General features: G+C 42.9%; 1 protein-coding gene across 1 annotated transcript in view; it reads right to left on the reverse strand.

Annotated features, from left to right (window-relative positions):
• Frmd7 (FERM domain containing 7) overlaps positions 1–22,357 on the reverse strand; it is a 43,541-nt gene that overhangs the window by 4,435 nt on the left and 16,749 nt on the right. The window contains exons 2-11 of the mRNA XM_028887078.2: positions 16,159–16,263; positions 15,312–15,354; positions 13,534–13,612; positions 10,287–10,384; positions 4,824–4,938; positions 4,478–4,625; positions 3,227–3,322; positions 1,710–1,873; positions 346–414; positions 159–234 (exon numbers count right to left, since the gene is read on the reverse strand). Coding sequence (XP_028742911.1) covers positions 159–234; positions 346–414; positions 1,710–1,873; positions 3,227–3,322; positions 4,478–4,625; positions 4,824–4,938; positions 10,287–10,384; positions 13,534–13,612; positions 15,312–15,354; positions 16,159–16,263 — 993 coding nt within the window. The remainder of the gene's footprint in view (positions 1–158; positions 235–345; positions 415–1,709; positions 1,874–3,226; positions 3,323–4,477; positions 4,626–4,823; positions 4,939–10,286; positions 10,385–13,533; positions 13,613–15,311; positions 15,355–16,158; positions 16,264–22,357) is intronic.

Genomic DNA, 22,357 nt, shown 5'->3' on the forward strand with positions numbered 1-22,357 from the left:
ATTAGCAGGAATAACTATGCCAAGACCTCTCCAACTGGTAACCTCACATAGAGTGACCTTGGTACACAGTGGATGGTTCTGGCAAAATATATTCTTAGAAGCGTTTGAAGACTAGATGACTTATACTTATCTAAAATAGGGCTTTTCAGAAACCTTACTTGTTTTGACACATCAGAGAGAATGTCTGGTGATGACCTGCACTGCCGTTCATGATACTGAGATGGATACTGTTTCCTGAAATCCCCAAACAGAGAAGTCATTGAAATGCTCATTATGAAAATTATTATACATGTCTCTAAATTCAACTTCCAATCAGCATGAGAAGAGAGAAGGAAAAGGGTGCACCTTTCAAACGGCAGGCTCTTTAACCTCCCCTTTTTCCCATATTCCAAAAGTTGCCTTTGAGTTCTTCCACTATCAAAAATAAGAGACAGAAATCATTAATTCCATCATAAGCCTATGCGCCACTAAAACCTGAAAACCTCACCTTTGTTCGAAGCCTAAAGTGTCTCAATGAGTAGCATACCTTGTGACTCTCTATCATATTGATGCTATACCTACTTATCTGAACACCAACGATAGAGCAGTTTCAACTATCCAAAACATAGGCTTTAAAAACCCTTTAAAATACCAACTGACTCTTATTTTACATGTTTGTTCTAAGGAGGTTATTTATTTAGATTCCCAACCAAAGGTAGGTGCAAAGCAGCTAACTAAACAGTAGAAAAATTGCTGCAGGTAGGCTTTTATTTAGATTCCCAGCCCAAGGTAGGTGCAAAGCAGCTAACTAAACAGTAGAAAAATTGCTACAGGTAGGCTAATAGCAGTAAAGAAATCTAGCTGACTGCTGGGAGAAACACAAGAGGCAGAAAGAAGTTACAACAATAATAAGACCCAAAGTATCAGGGCCCTTTAACCAAAGGGCAAGGCCTGACATGCCTCTTCTACCTAAGGCCATTGTCACATTACAGCTGCCTGTAAAGGATAAGAAGGGAGTTTCATAAGAACTTAGGTTATTAAGAAAGAGAAAAATGTGCTCAATATCATCTGTTTAAGAAGACAGAGATTTGTAGAGCACACTTTGGAAACATTCCATCAAAAATATGTTTTTAAAATATCTCTATTCTTACAAGGGCAGGTTTCCAGAGTCTGCAAAATCCCTTATGTGGAAACATTATGATTAGAGTTATTTTTGTAATCACTAGAGTTTTGTAAGCTTCTCCCAATGGTTTTCAAGGCTAGTGTGTTCAAATAGTAACAAGATCTCAATTCTACCTCACTTCAGTTCCTCTGAGGTGGGAACTGTATTGAGAAGCCTCCAGTGCAGGATTGCTCCATCTTTTGAATCCCTTGACCCTCTCCAGTGTTTGCTCACTCTGTCATTTCCCCTAAATGCCATTAATGGATGCTGCTGAGCCTTCCTTCCACATCTTGCATATAAGGGAAACAGTAAGTTCATTGAATACATATTTTTTTCAAATACCCTCTGCTACCCTACATCCTTACTATGATTCTGATCCAGCCCCTTTGGTTAGTAAATACTGACCTAATGCAACATACTAAGAATGAACAGTAAGGAATATTTATCATCTTTCAAGTGAGTTGAATGGATTCTTTATTGCTTCTGGAATTCAGACTCCTCCCACTGCTTCCCATGTTATTGAAAAGAAGCAGTGTGCATGGTCTTCCCGTATGCAGTGTGTAATTACCTGTAGCGGAAACTGGAACCCTTGCTGCAGAGTAGTGTTTTGGGCTTTGATTTGGGCTCTTCGGAAAGCCTGAAGAAAGCATGGTACTCCACACAAGTCTTCCAGAAAGCCTTGCATGCATCTCGGCTAGACATGGTGAACTCCAAAGTGTCTTTGCACAACACCTGTATAAACCATTTTCTATCAAGCAAAACATCCTGCAAGAATGCCAAAGACCTTCCAACCTCAATGCCTTCTAAACTGTCAATCCAGCAGCCCAGGCAGTGTCTGGTTTTCCAGTTGGCTCCCCATAGGCTCCACAGCCCTGAAACCAAATGATTAGCAGCCTTCCGAAGACTAGACACTGCCTCCACTCATACACCGAGGCTTGTCTAAGAAGCTTTCCACGTTTCCCCTCACCTTAAAGGCTTTTCTGCCTTGCCTCTTTGCTGCCAGAAACATTTTAGGAAGTTGTAAATTAGGTTAAAATGAATATCAAAGGGCTTCTTTTTTCAAGGTGGCAAGAAGATATAAATGACCAACAGGAAAGGGGAGGGGGAGACTTCATTCCCTCTGTAAGGATGATTGAATGTATACAAGTGTTTTCAATGTTCCAGCTAGAAATACACCTTCCTCTATATACTTTCTCATACTACAGCGCTTTGTGTTTCTCTCTTGGCATAGTCCATATTTTAATACGTCCTAAGGGAACTTGGATTTACAGTTCTAAAGTACAAGCTTTTCCCATCTTGACTCACCACATACACTCACTGGCTCAAGGCTCCATGGCACGTTCCCAGCCCTCTTTTCAACGGTGCCACCAGCTCTCAGAGCTGCCTGGCCCTCCTCTCGTGTCTTTCCAGCCCCCGAGGCTTCCCACAAAGTTGACACTAGGTCTGCTACCATGACCTATTCGAATGAACACCTTTGTATAATACCAAGAGCCAGGCAATACAATCTAAACCAGATCTTCTATGGGCCCGTGTTAGTTGATACACATACAGTGTGTTCCCGTCATGGTCAGTCATTCAAACAGCCTTCTAATACCTTTTTTCTTACCCTCTGCAGTGAACAGTCACGGAAGAATTACTTATTTTGCTTATATGAACACCTACTTCTCACATTCTGCTCAACCTAAGCATGTAGTTGATGTTTAATAATTTTTCCTTAAGGGAAATGAGTGAAGATACTTCATAAAATATAAAAGAGAACATCCAATAATTATTTTTTCTCCTAGATCTGGTGGCCCCCATTTGACTCATCAGATCCCTCAAAAATGGTATCCACAGAGACTCGCCTTTCAGTCCAGCTGCCTCATTTCCCTATTGTATCATTGATTCTGCAGTGCAAATCAGATGGCATAGTGTTTTGCCTTTAGTTAAAGCATCATTAAATCTCTGCTCAGTTTATATAGAGGACAAAGGGGGCCCATCACCCCTCAGGGCCAGGCACCTCTCACCATTTATATTCAAATCATTTCTAGAGCAATGACGAACTTCCAAGTGAATAAAAATAGAATGTATTAGGAACCAACTCACCAAAATATTAGCATGAAGTTTGATGAGAAAATGCTTTCTCTTAAAACTCAACTTTCGGATCTTAGCCCAGTTGAAAGTATTAATCTTTGTATTTCCCTATAATGAAACAGATAGTCAGTTTTAGAATATGTCTGCATGAGTCGGGTTGTGCCATAGTAGAAGTGTGACGGAAAGTACTCTTCATGAATAAGATCCTCTGAGGCTAGCCCTTACCCAGAGAGAATCTGTAGAACTAAGCAGTGTCTGCCCTTAAGCATTGCAGGTAGGACAAAAGTTCCCCCAATACAGAAGCAAGAAGGACCAACACGGGCACTTTTAAGCCAGTCCAGTGAGACTGTAACAGAATGGATTGCTATAATGCCTTCTGTGATCTCTCCCCTCCCTATTTCCACATACAAGTGCTAAAAAGAAAAGCCCATTTCTCCTACTGCCTCGTTTACTCAAACATCTTGAGGAGCTCCTCACTGGCCACATCATCAAATGTGGGTTGGGTTTTGCTGTTCAGTGTACAGGCATCTCTCCTACTGCTTGTTAGCTCAAACTTCCATGTATATCTGTACCTTCATTCCTGTGGCCTCTGCATTCTCCCCTGCCCCAAATGTCTTCTGCATCATCAAACTTCTTCCCAGTGCTGATGGCGTGCTCCCTAGGACATTCTGATGCTATCCCACACACCCCATTTCTAGCTCCTCTAAAGAATTTTAGTTTTAAGCAGACCAGGAAAACCAAAATTGTTTAGAGGAGTTAGGGGGATAATGATGGTAGACAATGGTACCTCAAGTTGATTTCTAACTAGAAATACAAAATTCTGGGGAAATGATGTAGTAAATAGCAACAGTTGCTGGCAGGATTCAACATTAATTCCCTACCAGCTGGCACTGGTAAAGAGTAATAAGTAAGGGCACATCACAGTTTGGGTCACTTAGGTGGCCCCAAACCATCTGGAAAGTACTACAGCCTAAGGTTTTTGGATATCCGAATCTACAGTTTAAGAGTCCCTAAGAGCTTCTTGATTTTATCACTTCACCATGCTGACCTAATCTAAAGTGTGATGGCCTCAAAACCCAGACCTCATACAGAGGCAAATCACATTGTGGAAAGAAGTCTTATGTACACCATTTATAAGCACTACTTCCGGTCTAGTTGGTGGTAAGATAAAGTCTTATAATTCTCTGGGGAATAGATATTCAAGTTGAAGTCATGAGAACTACTCCCAGCACACTGAAGGGAATTCAAGGGAAGGGTTGGTACCCGTAACACCAGTACTCCCATGTGAGCAACAGCCAGGTGAATCTGCATCCCTTCACCATCACTGGCGGGCTGAGGTCTGATGCCATACATATCCAGCTTCCTTGCTATGTCCAGTAGCAGAATGTCTGATTCAGCTGGGCTGCGGCCACTGCAACGAGAAAGGATTAATGAGCCCAATAAATGCATCAAAACCCACATCCCCCCAACCTTTCCTCTGAGAGATACACAAGGAGCTGAGTGTTTTCTTGAGACTGAAGCTTCCTCAGACATAAAGGCTTACTTTTAAGAGTTTGTCCGAGCTTAAGTGTCCTCCATTGGGAAAGCAGGTGCCAGAGAAAGTACTTACATGTGCTGCTGATGAAAGTGTATGATCTTGCTCTCTAAACAGTCTTGGCTTGGTAAATACTGGGTTTGTACCAGATGCTTCCTAACAGTTTCTTCATGAAAGTCTCCTAATTCTGCTGTACAATAGAAAAGTGACATTTTTCACATTTCCATTGAAGTATTAAACAATGCACAACCTAAGAAACCTCCTGTTCGCCCCCCAAAAGCCTTTACTCTGCAGCTGGTGTAGCCCAGTCCCCTTCCACCATATGCTTTGTGTATATTTCTGTTTGTACAGGGGAAAACTAATGGACTCATTCTCACATCACAAAGCAGTGGCTTTCTGTGAAGTCTCAGCCTGTATTGTGGGTTACACAACCAGAACAGACATTAAAAGCTCCAAAATCACACTTGAATATTTTGTTAGGTTTTTCCATCTTCTATACGCTTTTTGCAGTTTTGCCTACTTTCAATTAGCCCCTGTTACAGACTGAATTTTGTCTATCCCAAATTTGTAAGTGGAAATCCTATCCCCTTGAGCTACCACATGTGACTTCATTGAAGAATTAGCTTGCTAGTGAGAACACAAGCAGAGAACGGTAGTTCAGCCTTACTAGTATCCATTTAAGAAGAGGAAAGGCAGGCACACGGAGATTTTCGGGATTAGTACACAGAAGAAAAGATGATGTGAGGACACAGTAAGAAGACTGCCTTCATCAAGCTGATGAAAGAGGCTTCCGAATGAAGCAAAGCTTCCAATGCCTTCAGCTGAAACTCCCAGCAGCCAGAATCGAAGGAGTCAGTTTCCTCATTTAAACCACCTAGTCTCTGGTATTTTCCTGTGAGAAAGCTAGTAAAAATTAATACATCCCCAAATAAACTATCAACTAGAGCGCAAGCCAGCTACAGCCGAGTCACCACTCTGTGCTCTGGGAATTTAGTAAACCCTCAACATTTTGAATCCCCAATAGACAAATCATCCTTTCCAAATAGCTGGCAGCTTATCTGTGAACCTTTTACTCTTTTTCAGATGTCTCCAGTTTATTGGTTAGAGACAACTATTACAGGGGTTAAACGTGCACTAGCAGCTCCGCACTTACAATGTTCTACACCTACATTAAATGGCCTTAGACTTTTTACATTTTGTCTTCTTTGGAACTGGTGTGCTCCTTCTGTGTCTAAGATTCAGAGGAGCCTCCTTTTGCATTGGGCAGCTGTCAATGCAGAAACTCCTAAGTGGTCAAAGTAAGTAAGAGATTAGGTGTCCTGCCCTAAATGGACTTTCCTTCCCACCACCATCGTTGAGGGAGCAGAGAAGAATAAGCAGGCAGAGAGAAGGAAAGGACTGGAGCATGGGGAGGAAGGAGTGCTGTGAACTGCTGGCTTCCAAACACTACAAGGCTAGTGCACTGTGAGCTCACAGCAGCTTGATCACCTGCACAAGATCACACAAACCAAAATTCTGGTAGAGATAGAGGAGTGGCCTCTGGGCCCCAGGCTTTACTAGGGAGCTACTGGCAGTTGATAGCTTCTGGAGAAGGGAGAATCATTCTTCTTTGAGGGTGTAGCCATTGGTAGATATCCTGTGTTCTGGCCCCATATCCATGCACATGGGGGCAGCACTAACTGAACTTAATAAAAAACAAAACAAAATAGAAGACAAGGAGTTGGGAGGGGGTATGTTGGGGGATACAGAGGGAATTGGAGTGGAGAACCAGTAGGGTCTGACCATATTTCATTGTAGGAAATAACAAAGAATAAGAATAAGAATTAAAATGATAGTTATACAGGTAATGAGATATTTCTTTATACCTACTATGATAGCCATAATGTCAAGTATTAGGGAAGGTGGGGAGTTAGAAGCCTCAAACTTTCTTGATCACAGAATGAAATAATGCAGTGATATACATGAATTTGTACAGTTAATTTTCATTGATAATTAAAATTTTAAAATATTCAGGAGAAATGCATCACACAACCCAGCAATTACCTTTCTAAAAACATATACAGGAGTAAGAAAGTGTATATACATACAGAAACATGTATGCCAATGTTTATACTATTATTATTAATACCTAAACTAGAAACTTCCCTAACTCTAACAGACAAGGTGACTAGATGAACAAAATGTAATAAATCCACAAAATGGGATATTATTCAACAATAGAAATGAATAAAGTAGGATATGCAGAGATTTAAAAAAAACACTGTTCATTGCAGAAGCCAGATTCAAAAGATCACACATAATTGTTCCATTTATATGAAATGTCCTAAAAAGCAAACAAATGTATAAAAACAGAGAGTTAATCAGGAATTGCCTGAATCTGAGAGTAGAGAATGACAAAGCAGCACACTTTCTCTCCCCCTTTCTCTCTCTCTCTCTCTCTCTCTCTCTCTCTCTCTCTCTCTCTCTCTCTCTCTCTGGGGTACACACATCTCCTTACACTTCTCTGTCTCTGTCTCTGTCTCTCTGTCTCCTCTCTTCCTGTTTTCTATATTTTGAGATAGTCCTGGAACTCACAGAGATCTGTCTCCCAAGTGATGGGATTTGGGGAGAGTGCCACCATCCTCAGCTTTCTTGGCTATTGACATGGGGTCTCATATAGCTCAGGGCAGCCTAGAACTCATCATATTGCTGAAAATGGCCTTGAATTCCTGATCCTCCTGACTCCACCTCCCATGTGCTGGGATCACAGGAATACATAACCATGCTCAATTTATATGGTGCTGGGAATCATACCCAGGGATTCTGGCATGTTAGGCAAGCACTCTACCAGCCAAGTTATATCCCCAGCCCTGAGAGGTTTCTGTTGACGTTATAGAAATGTTCGAAAACTGGATTGTAGTCATAGCTAGATGGACATGAACTTACTAAAACACACTGGTTTGTGTATTTTAAATGGTTAAATTTTATAGCAAGTAAATTACACCTCAATTGAGCCATTTTTTAAGAATACAGTGCACACACACACACACACACACACACACACACACACAATGTGTGTACATCTTCCAGGTTTCTTAAGAACAAAACCCTATAATGACTATAAGGAAAATATAAGAACACATGAGATTTTTAATTTCCTCTCCATGTACTTCTATGACAATTTAGCAAGAAAATTGGTATCATCAGTAGCAGAAGCTGCCAAATGTTATGTTCAAATGTTACGCCTTTCTGCTCCAACTCCAATCATCTCTCCTAAAATCTCCTCTTATTGTTCTGTCTACTACCACCATTCCCTCTAAGTTCTAGATTTTATCAAAGCAGCCAATATGGTTTTGTTAAAACCTAATTCAGATTTTGTTCTTATATTTAAAAGAGAGGCCAAGAATCCCTTCCTATGGATGTGCTTCTGATGATTGAAAGTAAATGTTCTTTTTCTCTTACCTCAGTTTTCTGTCTATATGGCTTCCCATCTCATCTAGGTCTTTAATGTACTTTTAACTCCTCTCTACTTACTCATAAAGGCTCCAGCTAGCCACAAAACCTTCTTGATATTTCTTAACCACTCCAGGCATGTCTTCCCCTCTGGTCTTTTTCACAGAGTGTTCCCAATGTGTGGACCTCTCTGTCATGGGACTTGGCTCCTTGGCTTACTTTGTGCCTCCTACAAACCTCCATTCAACTGTCACCTTTACAGTAGGCTTACCCTCCCCACTTTATTGAAAGACCCAGTGCCCACACCTAGAACCATCCCCATCTCCCTTCTATGCTCTATTTTCCCCATTGCTCTCATCACCTCTGAACATTCATCATGTATATTTTTCTTATTTTGGTCATTGTCTGACACTCTTGCACTGCCAAAATGTGAGCTCCACGAAGACAAGGATTGGTGTTGTAGCTCACTGTGTCCTCACAATGCTTATAATAGGATCTAACAAGGTGGCACTTATATTTTTTGTTGTTTAATGACTGACAAAGAAGGATTATATTATATTATATTTTATGAGTTTCTAAGAAGGAATATTCATTGAATCATGTAAATCATGTTTGGTAAGGACTGTCTGGCTAGAGGTGTATAAAAGAGGTGTGAGTGATAGCCAAAGCCAGAATGCTCAGGTTCTTGAATGTCTAGCCTATAGCAGGCACTCAGCAAATATTGGACCAGTGAGAAAATGGAGAGATAAATGAGCAATTAGGTTGTGATTCTGCGCATGACCTTGAGTCCTCTGAGTCTGACTGGAATTGACTGTGAAATGCTAACTCACTAGAACCACAGCTTTTTCTCCACAAAATGAATGTTGACTACATACCTTCTGGAAAAGCTGAGGTTTTCTACACTATACCTAAAATGGCCACTAGGCAATGCCCAACTCCATAAGGTAGTTAAGAATAAAATTGGGCTCCCCCAAAAGCATTCACCTGGAGCCCCACCCTCTCAACTGCTATCTGAAGAGGTAACTCATGGAGAAGGATGCTCCTCCTATCTGCTCTACCCCATGCCTCTAGGTCAGTGGCAAGTATGATACTGGGCACAGGGCTCGTGCTCGTGACACTCAAGACCTTTCAACACGATGCTTCATTTGTCACCAAGTCTCCTAGATAGACACTGTCCTTGAGCTATGTGTGGTCATTCTTCATCCCCTGTATATGAGGCTTCTTGTCCCACCACCACCTTCACATTCAGTTCCCATGTAGTCCTTTAAGCTCCCGGACAAAATCCATCCCCTCCATCAGCTTTCCTTGACGCTTATGACATTTTTCATCTGCTGCCTTTCTGAGAGTCTGGAGCTCTCTTTTCCCAGCTGGGAATCACTTGATAAACTGCCTAGGATGCAGTCCCTATCCAAACACTTCAGTGTGTTGTTCTCAGCAAAATCTGAAATCTACCATTTATGGACTGGTAGGAAGGTAATGAACAAAGGTCAGAAATGAACTTATGAAATAAACAAAAAACCTGAAGCTATGATTCTGCAGGATTATCAAGGAACAGTGTATTCTTGGGAGGCCTCTTCAAAATAGAAAAAGTCCAGCTGGTCTTCGAAGAGATGTTATCTCCCACTGCCTAGACCCTACCCTCCAGGCTGCAGGAACAGCATGGCCTGGCCTGTGGAACTCCCTCCCAGGCAGGCCCCACTGTTCCCCAGGCCTCCTCCAGTCTACCTTCACATCCATGGTAAGAATTATTCAAACCAGTTTCTGGACAGCAAGTCAAGGGACAGTGACAGCAGGGTAGGCAGACTGAGGTAGGACAAAACCAGCATTTACTTTTAACACTCAGAAGCACCTTCTCACTATTTTAAATACAAGGACATTCCAATTCAGATACATGAGTTTGCTTTATAGTAATGGCAAGGTAGTAGGGGCAAGATTTCATTCAGCTCTCAATGAACTCGATGAAGCACCACTTCATTGGGTCTGAGCTAGGTTCTCTCTCCTCCTAAGGCTGAATACAGAGCCAGGCAGGCAAATTGGAGATGCTTCCTTCCTTTGCTTGGCTCTATCCCTGGTGAATGGGCCAAGAGGTCGAGTTTGGGTACTTACATTGCAAGATGTGTGACACCATTAATGCTGTACAGTTATCACTGCATGGCAGCCTTCCCAGAGCCAAATCCTTCTTTATTTGAAGAGTGAAAAGATACCTAGAAAGGATTTGAGGAAAAGATCTTGACAAAGAAGCAGTAATACAGAAGAAAATTTTCCTTTCTCCCAGACAGAAGATAATTCTAGGAAGGAACAGCATCCAGTCAATTGGAGGCCTTGGTGGCATGGTGAATCATGCATAGGCTTTGCTTCAGAACCCATCCAACCCTAGAAGACAATTGGCTGACCCAGCACATTGTCAGATTCTGCAACCGTTAGGAATTGCCCTGCCAATCCTCTTATGGTGCTTTCTGCCATGGAAACAACCACATCCTGAGCTAGAGAAACGGGAGCCTCAGCAAGCATGAGCAGACTCTGGGGGACACCAAGAGCTGTCAGGTAGGCAGGGCCATAAGAATTCTAGAGGCTGGTGGAACAGGAGCAATCACTCCACAATGATACCAAGACAGGGCCCAAGTCATTCTAGCCAGACTGTAGCATTCTAAGATACTGGAACTATGGCCAGAGCCTAACACCTGCCGCTGAATGTAGGATACCCACGCAAAGTGCATATTTCAGGAATCAAGGCTATCAAGCCATGCCTGTGCCTACCCTATTCCCTTGTCTGGATTGCTATGTTACCATCAGCCAGAGCCCATTTCACAGTAGATGTGAAACTAGTGGTTGATGAACTTAGCGATGCAGAACCTTCATCAAATGCAGGTTTGTGTTTAGGGCTCTGCTGAACTGAACGTTTGTCACGCACACTTCAGGCCTTAGTAAAGGAGAACTCTCTCTCTCTCTCTGTGTGTGTGTGTGTGTGTGTGTGTGTGTGTGTGTGTGTGTGAACGTGCGTGCGTGCGTCGTGCGTGCGCGCTTGTTCATATGTATGTGTACAGAGGTCAGAGGACAACTTTGGGTATCAGTCTCTGCCTTCTACCTTATGTAAAACAAAATTTTGGACATGAATTTAGCTGGCTTGCAGGCTTCTAGGTATGCCTCTCATCTCACTGTAGAAGCACTGGGATCTAGATATGCCCCATGCCCAGATTTATGTGGGTTGCAGGGATTTGAACTCGGGTATTTACACTTGTGTTGCAAGTGCTTTTCTACTGAACCATCTCTCCAGTCCCATGGCCCGCTTTTTTTGGTGAATAAATGTATAAGAAAGATTCCACTGTTATCTGATTTCTTTTCCAGAGCAAAAATCGGTTCCAATTTTTTTATACGCAAAAACCTGCATTACCTACTGTGAGTATTTCCCTATATGAAATAGAATTTTCTAGATTAAATTTGATGTGGATTTTTCAGTAGCTAATGCCCTGAAAGTGATGTAGTAAAAGATAACTAGTGCAGGTGATAAATGAAAATCTGGTCGGAAGATACTTGTCACGTGATTATTCAGCTCATGAAAGCTTTAACCATTATGTCCCTTCAAATTGTGAGGACCTCTAACGCACTAGAAACAATTCAGTCAAAATAGTTATTTTTGTATAATATTCTCAGAAGTCCATGCCTTGGCTCCAAACAAGGCATATTTTTAATCTCTACAACAGGTAGATTTTCTTTCTTTCAGTTGTTGCTGCCAGGTTGTTTGTGTGTTGTCACCGAGTCCCACACTGTAGCCCAGGCTGGCCTAAAATTCCCTACATATCCCAGGCTACCCTCGAATTCACAGCAGTGTTCCTGCCTCAACCTGTGGAGTGCTGTGATTGCAAGAATGAGTGACCACACCCAACTCAGTTAAATATTCTGATGTGGAACAACAAGGACAACTTAAAGGGACCCCAACATTTACCATTGCCTGTTTTCAAATACAGACGTATATGATATTAATTAGTCCTACTACAAAAGCAAAAGGGAATTGAAGTTGGTTCTTAGCAAGGACAAAGGGAACTTTTGTCATCTGATTGTCCCTTGCTGGGAAGAAGGCAACATATTACCTAAGAAGGCAGCTGCCTGCGACAGATCCTTACTCTGAATAATCGATGAAACATGTATCATCAAATTAATTTTTCTCATATTTCTGAGAAGGTTCATCTCCATCAAAATTGCTCATAGTTTAAAACCCAAGTACAAAGAGTTCATGAATGCAAACTAGTTTACATAGCAAGATAGCAAGCTATCTTGGCAAGTGGTTGACAACAAAAAATTGTGGAGAGACCTAAGAGAGGGGAGGCAGGCAGCTGTGCAAAAACCCCACACCAAAGGAGAAAGTCAACCTGCCTCACGTGGAAGGGAAAGACGCCAGGGAGATGAACTCCCAACATCCTGTGCTTTTTAACTCAGTCAACTTTGGCTTCCAGGACATGTTCCTTATCTGTTATCTAAAAGACCTAGATCCTTTCTATGTGTAGCAGACTCAGTTAGAAAACAGACTATGTTTTTGGGGAGTTTTAACACAATGCCATTTTGCTGAAGCAGTTTTCTGCTGCAATTATAAAGAGCATTTTTCATAAGTATATATCATCATTACAGAATGTTTCCCATTCTGCCTATGGGATACACCCATAAACACATTCATCTGCAGTGGTCACGGGCATTAGCTGGCCTGAAAGCTATGCTGATTGAAACACAGATGTTGCTGGAGGGCTTCTCTCCAGGTTCCCCAAGCCCCACAGTCCCACAATCCACTTATAAAATAATCACTCAGACACTTATATTACTTATAAACTGAATGGCCGTGGCAGGCTTCTTGCTAACTGTTCTTATATCTTAAATTAACCCATTTCTATAAATCTATACCTTGCCACATGGCTGGTGGCTTACCGGCGTCTTTACATGCTGCTTGTCCTGGCAGTGGCTGCAGTGTCTCTCCCCACTTCTTCCCGTTTCCCCAATTCTCCTCTCTCTTTGTCCTGCCTATACTTCCTGTCTGGTCACTGGCCATCAGTGTTTTATTTATATAGAGTGATATCCACAGCACACAGATGGCCTGAAACAGCGTGCATACTATTGTGGCAGTTAATGGAATAAGCTTCAAAATGCCACCCAGGTTTGCCACTCATGCATTCTTAGTTCTGAAATTTGGAGAGATTAACATTTGGGGGAACAGCCAGATCCTCCCTCTTTCTTGCCCCTCACTTAGTCTCAAAGAGTGACTTAAAACTAAGCCATGCAAAAAGGAACCAGAACCCTTTCTTCAATAGCTGGAGAATGGGTATTCTCAAGTAACATCATTCAGCACACACACAGTTAAACACTTTACCTTGTGAGTTCTTCCCGAAGGTGTCCAGGGTCCACTGGGAAAAATTTCACCATAAATTTGAAAACAACCTCCTTAGGATCTTAAAACACAATATCTCCATAAGTTTTATTAAGTATTCATTACAACAGTTAAGATCACACACACACACACACACACACACACACACGCACACACAGTGTCCTGCTTCCCTCCTCTCTTCATTACCCCTTCCCATGACTTATTTCACATTTCTGTTTTTCACATGTATCCGTTCCCATTTCTGGATTGTGACCCTATGTGAATAGCAACTGAGAAAGTCCTCCAACTCATCCCCCTTTCACACCCTTTCTCCCTTTGGATTTCTTTTGTAAAGATATGTCCATTGAAGGCCTACTCTGTCCTTTCTTAAGAAGTGAGTCATTCAGAAAGACTTTTTACAACTCACTATCTGTGAATGTTCAATCCCGCCTGAGGAAAGGGCCCAGGTTCAGCTCAAGCACATGAATGTCTTAAGGATTTCATAAAAGGATTGAGAAACAGGGTGGACCAATGTTTCTATCAATCTTAAAATATACCACAAAGAAACCACATCTATATATTTTCACACCTACTTGCATTTGAAAATGAGAAACTTGAGGCTGGGGGTGGAGTTCACTGATATGTTATTTTGCTAGCATGTACAAGGTCCAGGGCTCCATCCCCAGTACCAGAAAAAAAGAATAAAGTTTGTTAGATCAAAAGTAGCATACACATAAGTAGCAACAGTGTCATCCATTCAATATATCTTTTCTGGGTGCCCTCCATGGGCAGGATATTTTTCTAAGCAGATACTGTGGAAATTTAAAGATACTCAAGTGCTCCCAGTCTCATTGGAGAGACAAATAATTAAACGGACTAATTTGAGTACCACACAGCCTAGGTTGAGGAAGCCTTCCTAGAGGAGCTGACAGCTAAGTAGGTTAACAGAGGCAGGAACAGAAATGGTTAGTGGCAGGGACAAAACACTATAGCGTCCAGAGCTTTGCGCACCATGTTAATAAGGCTGAACTTTAGAGGTAATTAGGGAGCCGTGGAAGTGTTTTAAGCAGGAGGGAGATGTGGTCAGATATATCTCAATTGATCCCTTGGAGAGTAATATAGGTACTTAATTGGAGAAAATCAGTTCAGAAGCTACCGGAATTGTGTGACATAATCACAGAATCTGGGGAAGCAGAGTCACAAGTTGCATCAATATGTGAAGAGTGGAGAGGACCAAGGAACCAGGAAGAGAGACTGAAGCAAGTTTTCCCAAAGTGTTAAGACCCACTTGTAAAAAAAAAAAAAAAAGAAAGCCTGGGGTATTAGCTAAATGGGCATGCCCTCAGACTCTTGTCCCATGAATGAGGTCCAGTGTGAGATACAGGAATCATTCAAACATAAACTGGAGCAAATGGCAAAGCTTGTGATGGAGTGAAAGGAAAGTCTTCAGACAGATGTTGAACATTATCACAGATTGATGCTAATGGTGCTTGAAGATCCCCAGGGCCCAGAGTGAGCTCTACTCCTACATGCAGTCCGCAGGTGGCATAATTACCAGAACTCTTCAGATGCACTCCAAGACCCAGTAGCATGAGCTTCTTCATCTCAGACAAAATTAAGACAATTTTTCTCTATTGCTAAACTCACTGAACAGATGAGGGCTGATGTAATCTAAGTCCCCCTTCCCCATTTTAGTAAGGTGGGGCAATGCATGGCGCTAGAGGGGGATTTTTCAAGCGTGAACTGAGGACTACATTCCTTGAGTGATCTTCCATACTTACTTTTTACTTGCTTTGTTATAGGCTTCAGAAGTTCCAACCAAACCTGTAACAGCATCAGTGGAACAATTGGTAGAACACAATGACAGTGAGCACAACTTTTTTCTTTCTTTTTTTGTACCAGATAAAGGTCAACATCAAATGAACAAATGCTGGGACTGTTTAGATTCCTAAAATCACGTGGACACAAACAACCATGGCAATGAGATGATGTACCTTCACCATTCTCAGTCAGCCCCCTCATAGCTTTCCAATAACAATGAACACTGTTGATCTATAACCTCGGTATTGTTGACGTTCCAGTCACTGCCTTGATAGGATGATAGAGGTGTCACAGGCAAGGCTCATCAGTGGCTACAAAGACTCATAAAGGCATTTGGCTTCACATTTGAGTCCTACATTCCCCCTACCCTTACCCTTGCCAATGCCCACTTAATAATAAGACTTTCTGGGAAGGTGCCAGATTATAGATATGCCAAGGCAAGATGTAGCAGAAGAACTTTCTGAAAGGCAGGGCCTCAGAAACAGGGAAAGAAATCTCCCTAAACAGTCATGAGGTCAGGAGTCTTAATTCTGGGGGTTAAGGTCCAACCATTCAAAATAGATAAAGCTGGGATAGCTGGTCAAAGAGTAACAGAAAAGGATAATGAGGCGGAAGAATTTGTTTGGCAAACCAAGATAGCTTAACAAACAAAGCAGTAGGAGGGAAGACAGTTTTAAATACAAGAATTTTGCAAAGTATAAATAGGTTTTGCATTTTTAATTTGGGATTGAGCCTTTTGTACTTAGGTGCAAACTGCATTTTGAATCATTTCTAGACAAAAAGAACCCCATAATAAAACCCACTTACATTATTTCCAGAATGGCTGCAGAATTCTAATCCAAAATATTCCTTTTCAGAAAGATTGAGATGGCTGCAGCTCAGGTTAAAGAGTGCCTTTCCGGATGATTTTTGCTAAACAAAACAGATTATAGCACAGTTTGAACTCCTGGTATGTAACGCATGACAAAGGAGAGAAGCCCCACTGTTTAGAGAACCTGCACACCACCTAAAGATGCTGAGAGCTTTACAGATACAGACAAATCTACCTACCCATGCTTTTAGCCACATCCCTAAAAACTCCTCAGACTAATGACAAAGCCCTCTTGGAAGAGATAGCCTTGCACTTAACTATAGCTAGATCTGCACATTTATCCTCCACATAAAAATTCTTAATTCATTTATCGCAGGCAGCTTAGATGATTTCCCCCAAACTGACAGACGGTTTAATCAAGATGTAAATCGGACCCTGCCATCGCCCTACTTCAAATCCTTCAGGGGCTCTCCTTCACTGCTTAGGCAGGCAGGGAGGCTGGCAGCTCGCTCTCCTCTCACTTGGCCTGCTTGCCTCTCCAACTGCATTTCCTGCTCCTTCTCTCTGACACACTGCTCGCTACTCATCTCAGCCTGCTCGCAGTGCCCCTGACATGTCAAGTCGCTTCATGCCTCTGTGCTTCTGCTCACGTCCTTCCTTCTCCACCGCCTGCTCTGCCCTCCCCGTCTGTCTGTCGTTGGTTTGGCTCAGATGTCATTACCCAAGAAGAGCTTTCCTGATGCTCTGTGCAGCAGGTTAAACCAAAGGTGGACCCTGAGTTCCCAATCCCCCTGGCCCAGCTCAAATAGGACACATCTGACCAGTCTTTCTTTTCGTTGTTCCTCCCCAAGTCTAGCTCAGAGCTTGATGTACAGTAGAGGCTCTTAAGTGGTTGTTGTTCTAACAGGAAGTTGACCAAATTCACCATAAGAGTTCTTTCAGTAAATTTCATTTTGCAGCTTTGCCCACAAAATCTGCATACAGCATATTCTGTTTACATAAGCCACATACACTTTTCTTCATAAAGCTCGCACATGCTCTGAGCACAAAGTGGTGCCTTTCTTCGGCTTCTCTGAGAACAAGCACTTTGAAGAGGGCTCTGTGCAACTCTCGTTGAGCTCAGTGTGGCTGTAATGGCCACCATCGCTGAACTCAAGAGTCGCTGTTGCCGGGAAGATGGCGATGGGAAAACTGGACTCTGGCTGATCAGCACAAAAACATGCCCCTGAAAACCCCTAGTTAAAGCAAAGTCACAGGGTGCCCAGAGTGCTGAGAGAGAAGCCAGGTGCGGGTGCACAGAATGGAGCTGGAAGTCACTGAGCCATAGAATTAACAGCAACTATGAGAGGGCAGAGGTCACCCTAAGGCAGCGAGCGGCACACGGAACAGAGCCTACATCTGGGATTTAATAGCTTCCAGGAAGGCAGCCCACCTCCCTACCACTTCCCCCACTGACCGAAAACGTGATCCTCTCCCCCTGCCTTTTCCTCCTTCAGTTACACTGCACAGAACTCCAATTTAAGCTTCATTTGGGTTAACCAGGGTCCTATTTTTAAACTCAAATAGGCCACAAAGGGCAAAAGAGATTGCACCCCCTCGCACCTGGACAGAAGGCTGCCAGGCTGAGGGAAGACAAGTTTGATTTGATGTGGGAGATCATGTTGAAGCTACTGGCCAAGAGGAGGGAGGCAGGCCTGGAGCTGGAAGTGGGGGTGCAAAGGGCATGGGGGCTGTCTGGTGGGAGAGGAAAGTGCTGGCTAGGGGGATGGGCGTGGGGGTGTGCCTATGTGGCAACCTTGCCTCGGGCCAGTGCTGACACAGGCCATTCCAGACAGATGAAATCGCTCCTATTTTTAAAGTCCTCCAGACAAGGAGCTGCCATGGGATTTTTATTATGAAGAAAAAAAAGAATTACTAAAGAGAGCGGGATGACAGCAATACTTTTTCCAACACGATTTCTATCAGGACTAAATTCTGTCATAGGCTCCAGTTTCTTTGCAAACAACTTTCAAGGCTTGAGATTCTCTCTCTCCCCCTCCCTCTCTCCCTCTCTCCCTTCATTCTTATTCTGATTTTCCCATCAGAACTTTGCTCCCTATCAACACTACCATACTCTCTATGATTGTATATATGTGTTTACTTAAATCCTTGTGTAGTCACAGAAACTATAAAGCCATCCCTGGAAGGGTTTCAAACAAGGCTTTCCTTTTGCTCCCCTCTTTCAGCTCCCCTACCATGTTTATTACTATAACCCACTGATTCTGCCATCCCTGCCAATGTTGCCAAATGGTTCTTGAGGCCTTTGGCACTTTTGCAGTCGGAGTCTGGGCGCTCTTGTGGCTCAAGCACTCCACCCCCATCTTGGGACAGGCATTTTTTTCCTCCTGGTGTGCGTTGAAATTGGCCAGCCTTGTGGAATGTAGTACATAATAGGTAGGATTTGGGTTCTGTCTCAACATGCAACCTTTCATTTTTTTTCTACCGTTACGATCCAGTTCTTCAACATTTGTGTTCTGATTTTTTTTTCTCAGAATATCTGTTTATATACAACTTTTTTATCTTTTCCTTGAAGACTTCCGGTTTTCTGTATAATTGTCTACTTGTGTTTAAGAGAGCACATTATAACATTCTAATCAAGCTCCTTTGTAGATCTAAAATCTCTGCTTTCAGTAGTCTCCTTACTTAAGAAACTGAGCTCCAATCCCGATTCTTGGCTTGGTCTCATCTCCCTCGAATAGCAGCAGAGCTCTGCCTGCCTTCCAAACAGAACTTTTAATTTGATGTAGCAGAGGCCAAACTTAGAGTTTCACACACTAGACAAGTGCTCTACCACTGGGCTACATCCCTAGTCCTCCTGTTATCTAACGTCCAGTTTACTGGGTCATAGCCACTAGCACTGAGGTCTGGAGGCTCCAAACTCAGCATCCCATGGAGGCACCAATATTCCAAATGCTTAGTTCTAAAATCCAGGTTAGCCAACTTTCTTTTTACCTACAGTTGTCATAACCAGTTTGTTCAGATCCATCTGGATTGTAATCCTTCTCTGCTCATTTTCTGACTAAATGAATGGGAGCAAGGATACAAGTCAGTAGATAGCTATGAGCCAGCTTGACAATCCACCTTAGTTGTTTTGTTTTTAGTGTGTGTGTGTGTGTGTGTGTGTGTGTGTGAGCGTGTGTGCGCGCGCGCGCGCGCGCATGCACGTGATATTTGTGTGTGAGAATACATATGCCACAGCACAGGTATGGAGATGAGAAAACAGCTTTTGGAGAGTTGGTTCTCTCTTGCCAACTTTACGGAGTTTCTGGGGCTGGAACTCAGGCTGCCAGGCTTGCATGGCGAGCATGTTCAACCACTGAGCCATCTCACTGTCCCACTAAGTCGCCACATTTGCTCTTCATCAGTTTTGACTTGGTGTTTGTTTGCTTGCTTGCTTGAGGAAACTGACTACCTATGTAGCCCAGGCAGGTCTTGAACTCACAGCCTTTCCTGTTTCATGCTCCAGAGGGCTAACTGAGATTATAGATGTGTGCCCCTGTACCAAACTTCATTCTTTACTTTTTCCAAATGTTAAATGAACTCTCCACCAATGAAAACTGGTAAGCATTTTGAAAAGAATATATCTACCAAGGGTCCAAGGGGAGTTGCAAGCATGTGATGGGCACCCATCTTGCACAGGGAAATCAGCACGTCATGGTGGCTAGGTTTGCAGGGTTTGCAGTTCACATACACCTAAGTCTAGTTCTGACAGGCAGGCTGATTTGTCTATCCTGAGTTTCAGTTTCCCTCATTGGAAAATTGGATGGTCAAAAGCCAAACACAACGACCAGTTATTATATAAGTCCATTAATGTGAAATATCTAGACTCAGCAAATCCATAGAGACAAAATCAAATTCAGGGTTTCCATGGCCTAGGGCCCGTGAGCGATGAATGGCAATGACTCTTAATTTGTACCAAATTTCTTTTTGTGATTAAGTGTCCTAGGATTAGATAGGGTTTGATGGTTGGGCAACATAGTGAACTATTACAGACCATTTATTTGTATGCTTTAAATTTAGGAATTTCCTAGTATTTGAATTATAATCTTAACTTCAAGATGAATTTTAGTGAGTAGCTCATGAAAATATTTTTCTGAAGTACTTAATACGGTACCTGTCTCAAAGAAGACAGCAGTAAGTGCTGACTATTTATCTAGTGACCACATAATTTATCAACCATACTTGGATACTTTTAAGGTTGACAGGGGCCACTAATAATAACTACAGTTGCACAAGAGCATAACCCAGGACTGTCTTGAACAAACCCTGGTGTGTGGTCACATACCTCTCAGCATTTGGACCGCTTACAAGATCCGTTTTCACAGAAGGAGTGTTTCTTTGTGTTATCAGAATCTGGAAGACTGGGGCTCACATTCATGATTAGTATGTTTCTCACAGTGGTAATTGAACGATTGATCTTTTGGTCGCTACAGCCTGTGCCTACATTTCCATATGGAAAGCCTTTGATAAGAGAGCAAAGAAGTGTTTCACTGGCCTCACCCTTGTCCTCAACACTTCAAAGGTCCAGCTCGCCCCTCCTTAAGCATAGTCCTTCTCTTCTCTGCTTCTTTTGGTTTACTTGATCTTCATGCTGTCTATACGCTAAGCTGATTTCTGACCCCCTTGCCTTTGCCATTGCATACACCATTACCCACCATGACCCTTTCCACCTCCTCTTCAGTTCAGCACACATTGGTGAGACCCTACTCTGAGCAAGGTGCTTTCCTACTGCCCAGTGAGACTGATGTGAACAACACACAGGCATTACTATGAAGGAACACCTAGACTGACTGACAGGCAATGTGGGCACGCTGATACTTAATCACAGCAGTGGGAAGGGCCAAGTGCCTTTGCACAGGAATGCATGAATGGTCAATATGAGATCTCATTCAACGTACACCTGCCTACCCCTAAATGGGATGGTAGGTAACACAAGGGACTTCCGGCAGAGGGGTGGCCCAAGCAGACACAGAGCAAGAACTGGTAAAAAGAAGGAAAGAAGAATCTCAGAAGCAAAACGGATTAGCAAATCTTGTCTAGACAATGATCCACCAAGCAGTTTGCTGTTGCTAGGAAGAAAGTGAGATTCAGTAGCTGCAAAGCTGGGCAGGAGTCAAATATACCAGAGAGTGTGTTTGCTGGTGTATGAAGCCAAGCCCCCAAATGTGGGCCTCAGGAAGGGAGCAAAAGACATGAATGGTTTTAAACAAGATATTGATGTGGTCAGAATCTTGCTTTAGAAACATAAGGCAGGAAGTAGAGCACAGCTCCCCAAACTATAAATTCCACATGAATCCCTTGGGGGTCTTGTTCAAAAGCAGTCTGATACAGTAGGTGTGGCTGAAGCCTGAGCATCTGTGATTCTCGCAGCTCATGGGGTCCCTGGTGGAGGAAATGCTGGCTGGGACTCCTTTGAGAAACAAAGGTAGTAGGGATGAAGAGAAGGTGGAGCAAACGGGTGGCAAGCACATACTTTAGGGTAGGTGCCGTCATGGCTGAGGTAAATGAAGATGATAGCTGCGAAGTAAGGCCGTAGGCATGACAACAGAGAAAAGCCAGAGGCGAGACTTAGTACCATAGTGGGCACAAGAAAGCTGAGTCATTACTGCTGGCATTCTCTTTGCAGGCTGTAGAGTCTTGCCTCCTGCCAGGGTAAAGGTATGCACACACCACCGCTGAACGGAGGTCACATTTTGCTGTCTACTGGAATTTTCTTCTCATTTTCTAACCTGCTCTTTAAAAATGGTGTGTGTGTGTGTGTGTGTGTGTGTGTGTGTGAGAGAGAGAGAGAGAGAGAGAGAGAGAGAGAGAGAGAGAGAGTGTGAGAGGGAGAGAGGGGAGAGAGAGAGAGAGAGAGAGAGAGAGAGAGAGAGAGAGAGAGAGAGAGATGGATAAATACGTGTATCCATGATCCTCCTTTGACACTCCCTATCCTTTGCACAGGTCTGAGAAGAAAAGCAACCTTTGTCGTATCTTGTGCCCTCTGCTGGCAGAGTGACAAAATAGCCAACCCTCTCATTTATTCGTGCTGCTTTTGAAGTACCTAACTCCACCTGGCCTTTTCTTTCCTGTTTCCTGGGGTACATTTCAGAGCTTCTTTGTTCTGTATCTCTTTTTCCGCTGACCCCATCCATCCCTCTGGAAATGCTCCAGATC

This window comes from Peromyscus leucopus, chromosome X, assembly GCF_004664715.2.
Source record: "Peromyscus leucopus breed LL Stock chromosome X, UCI_PerLeu_2.1, whole genome shotgun sequence".
Lineage (NCBI taxonomy): Eukaryota > Metazoa > Chordata > Mammalia > Rodentia > Cricetidae > Peromyscus > Peromyscus leucopus.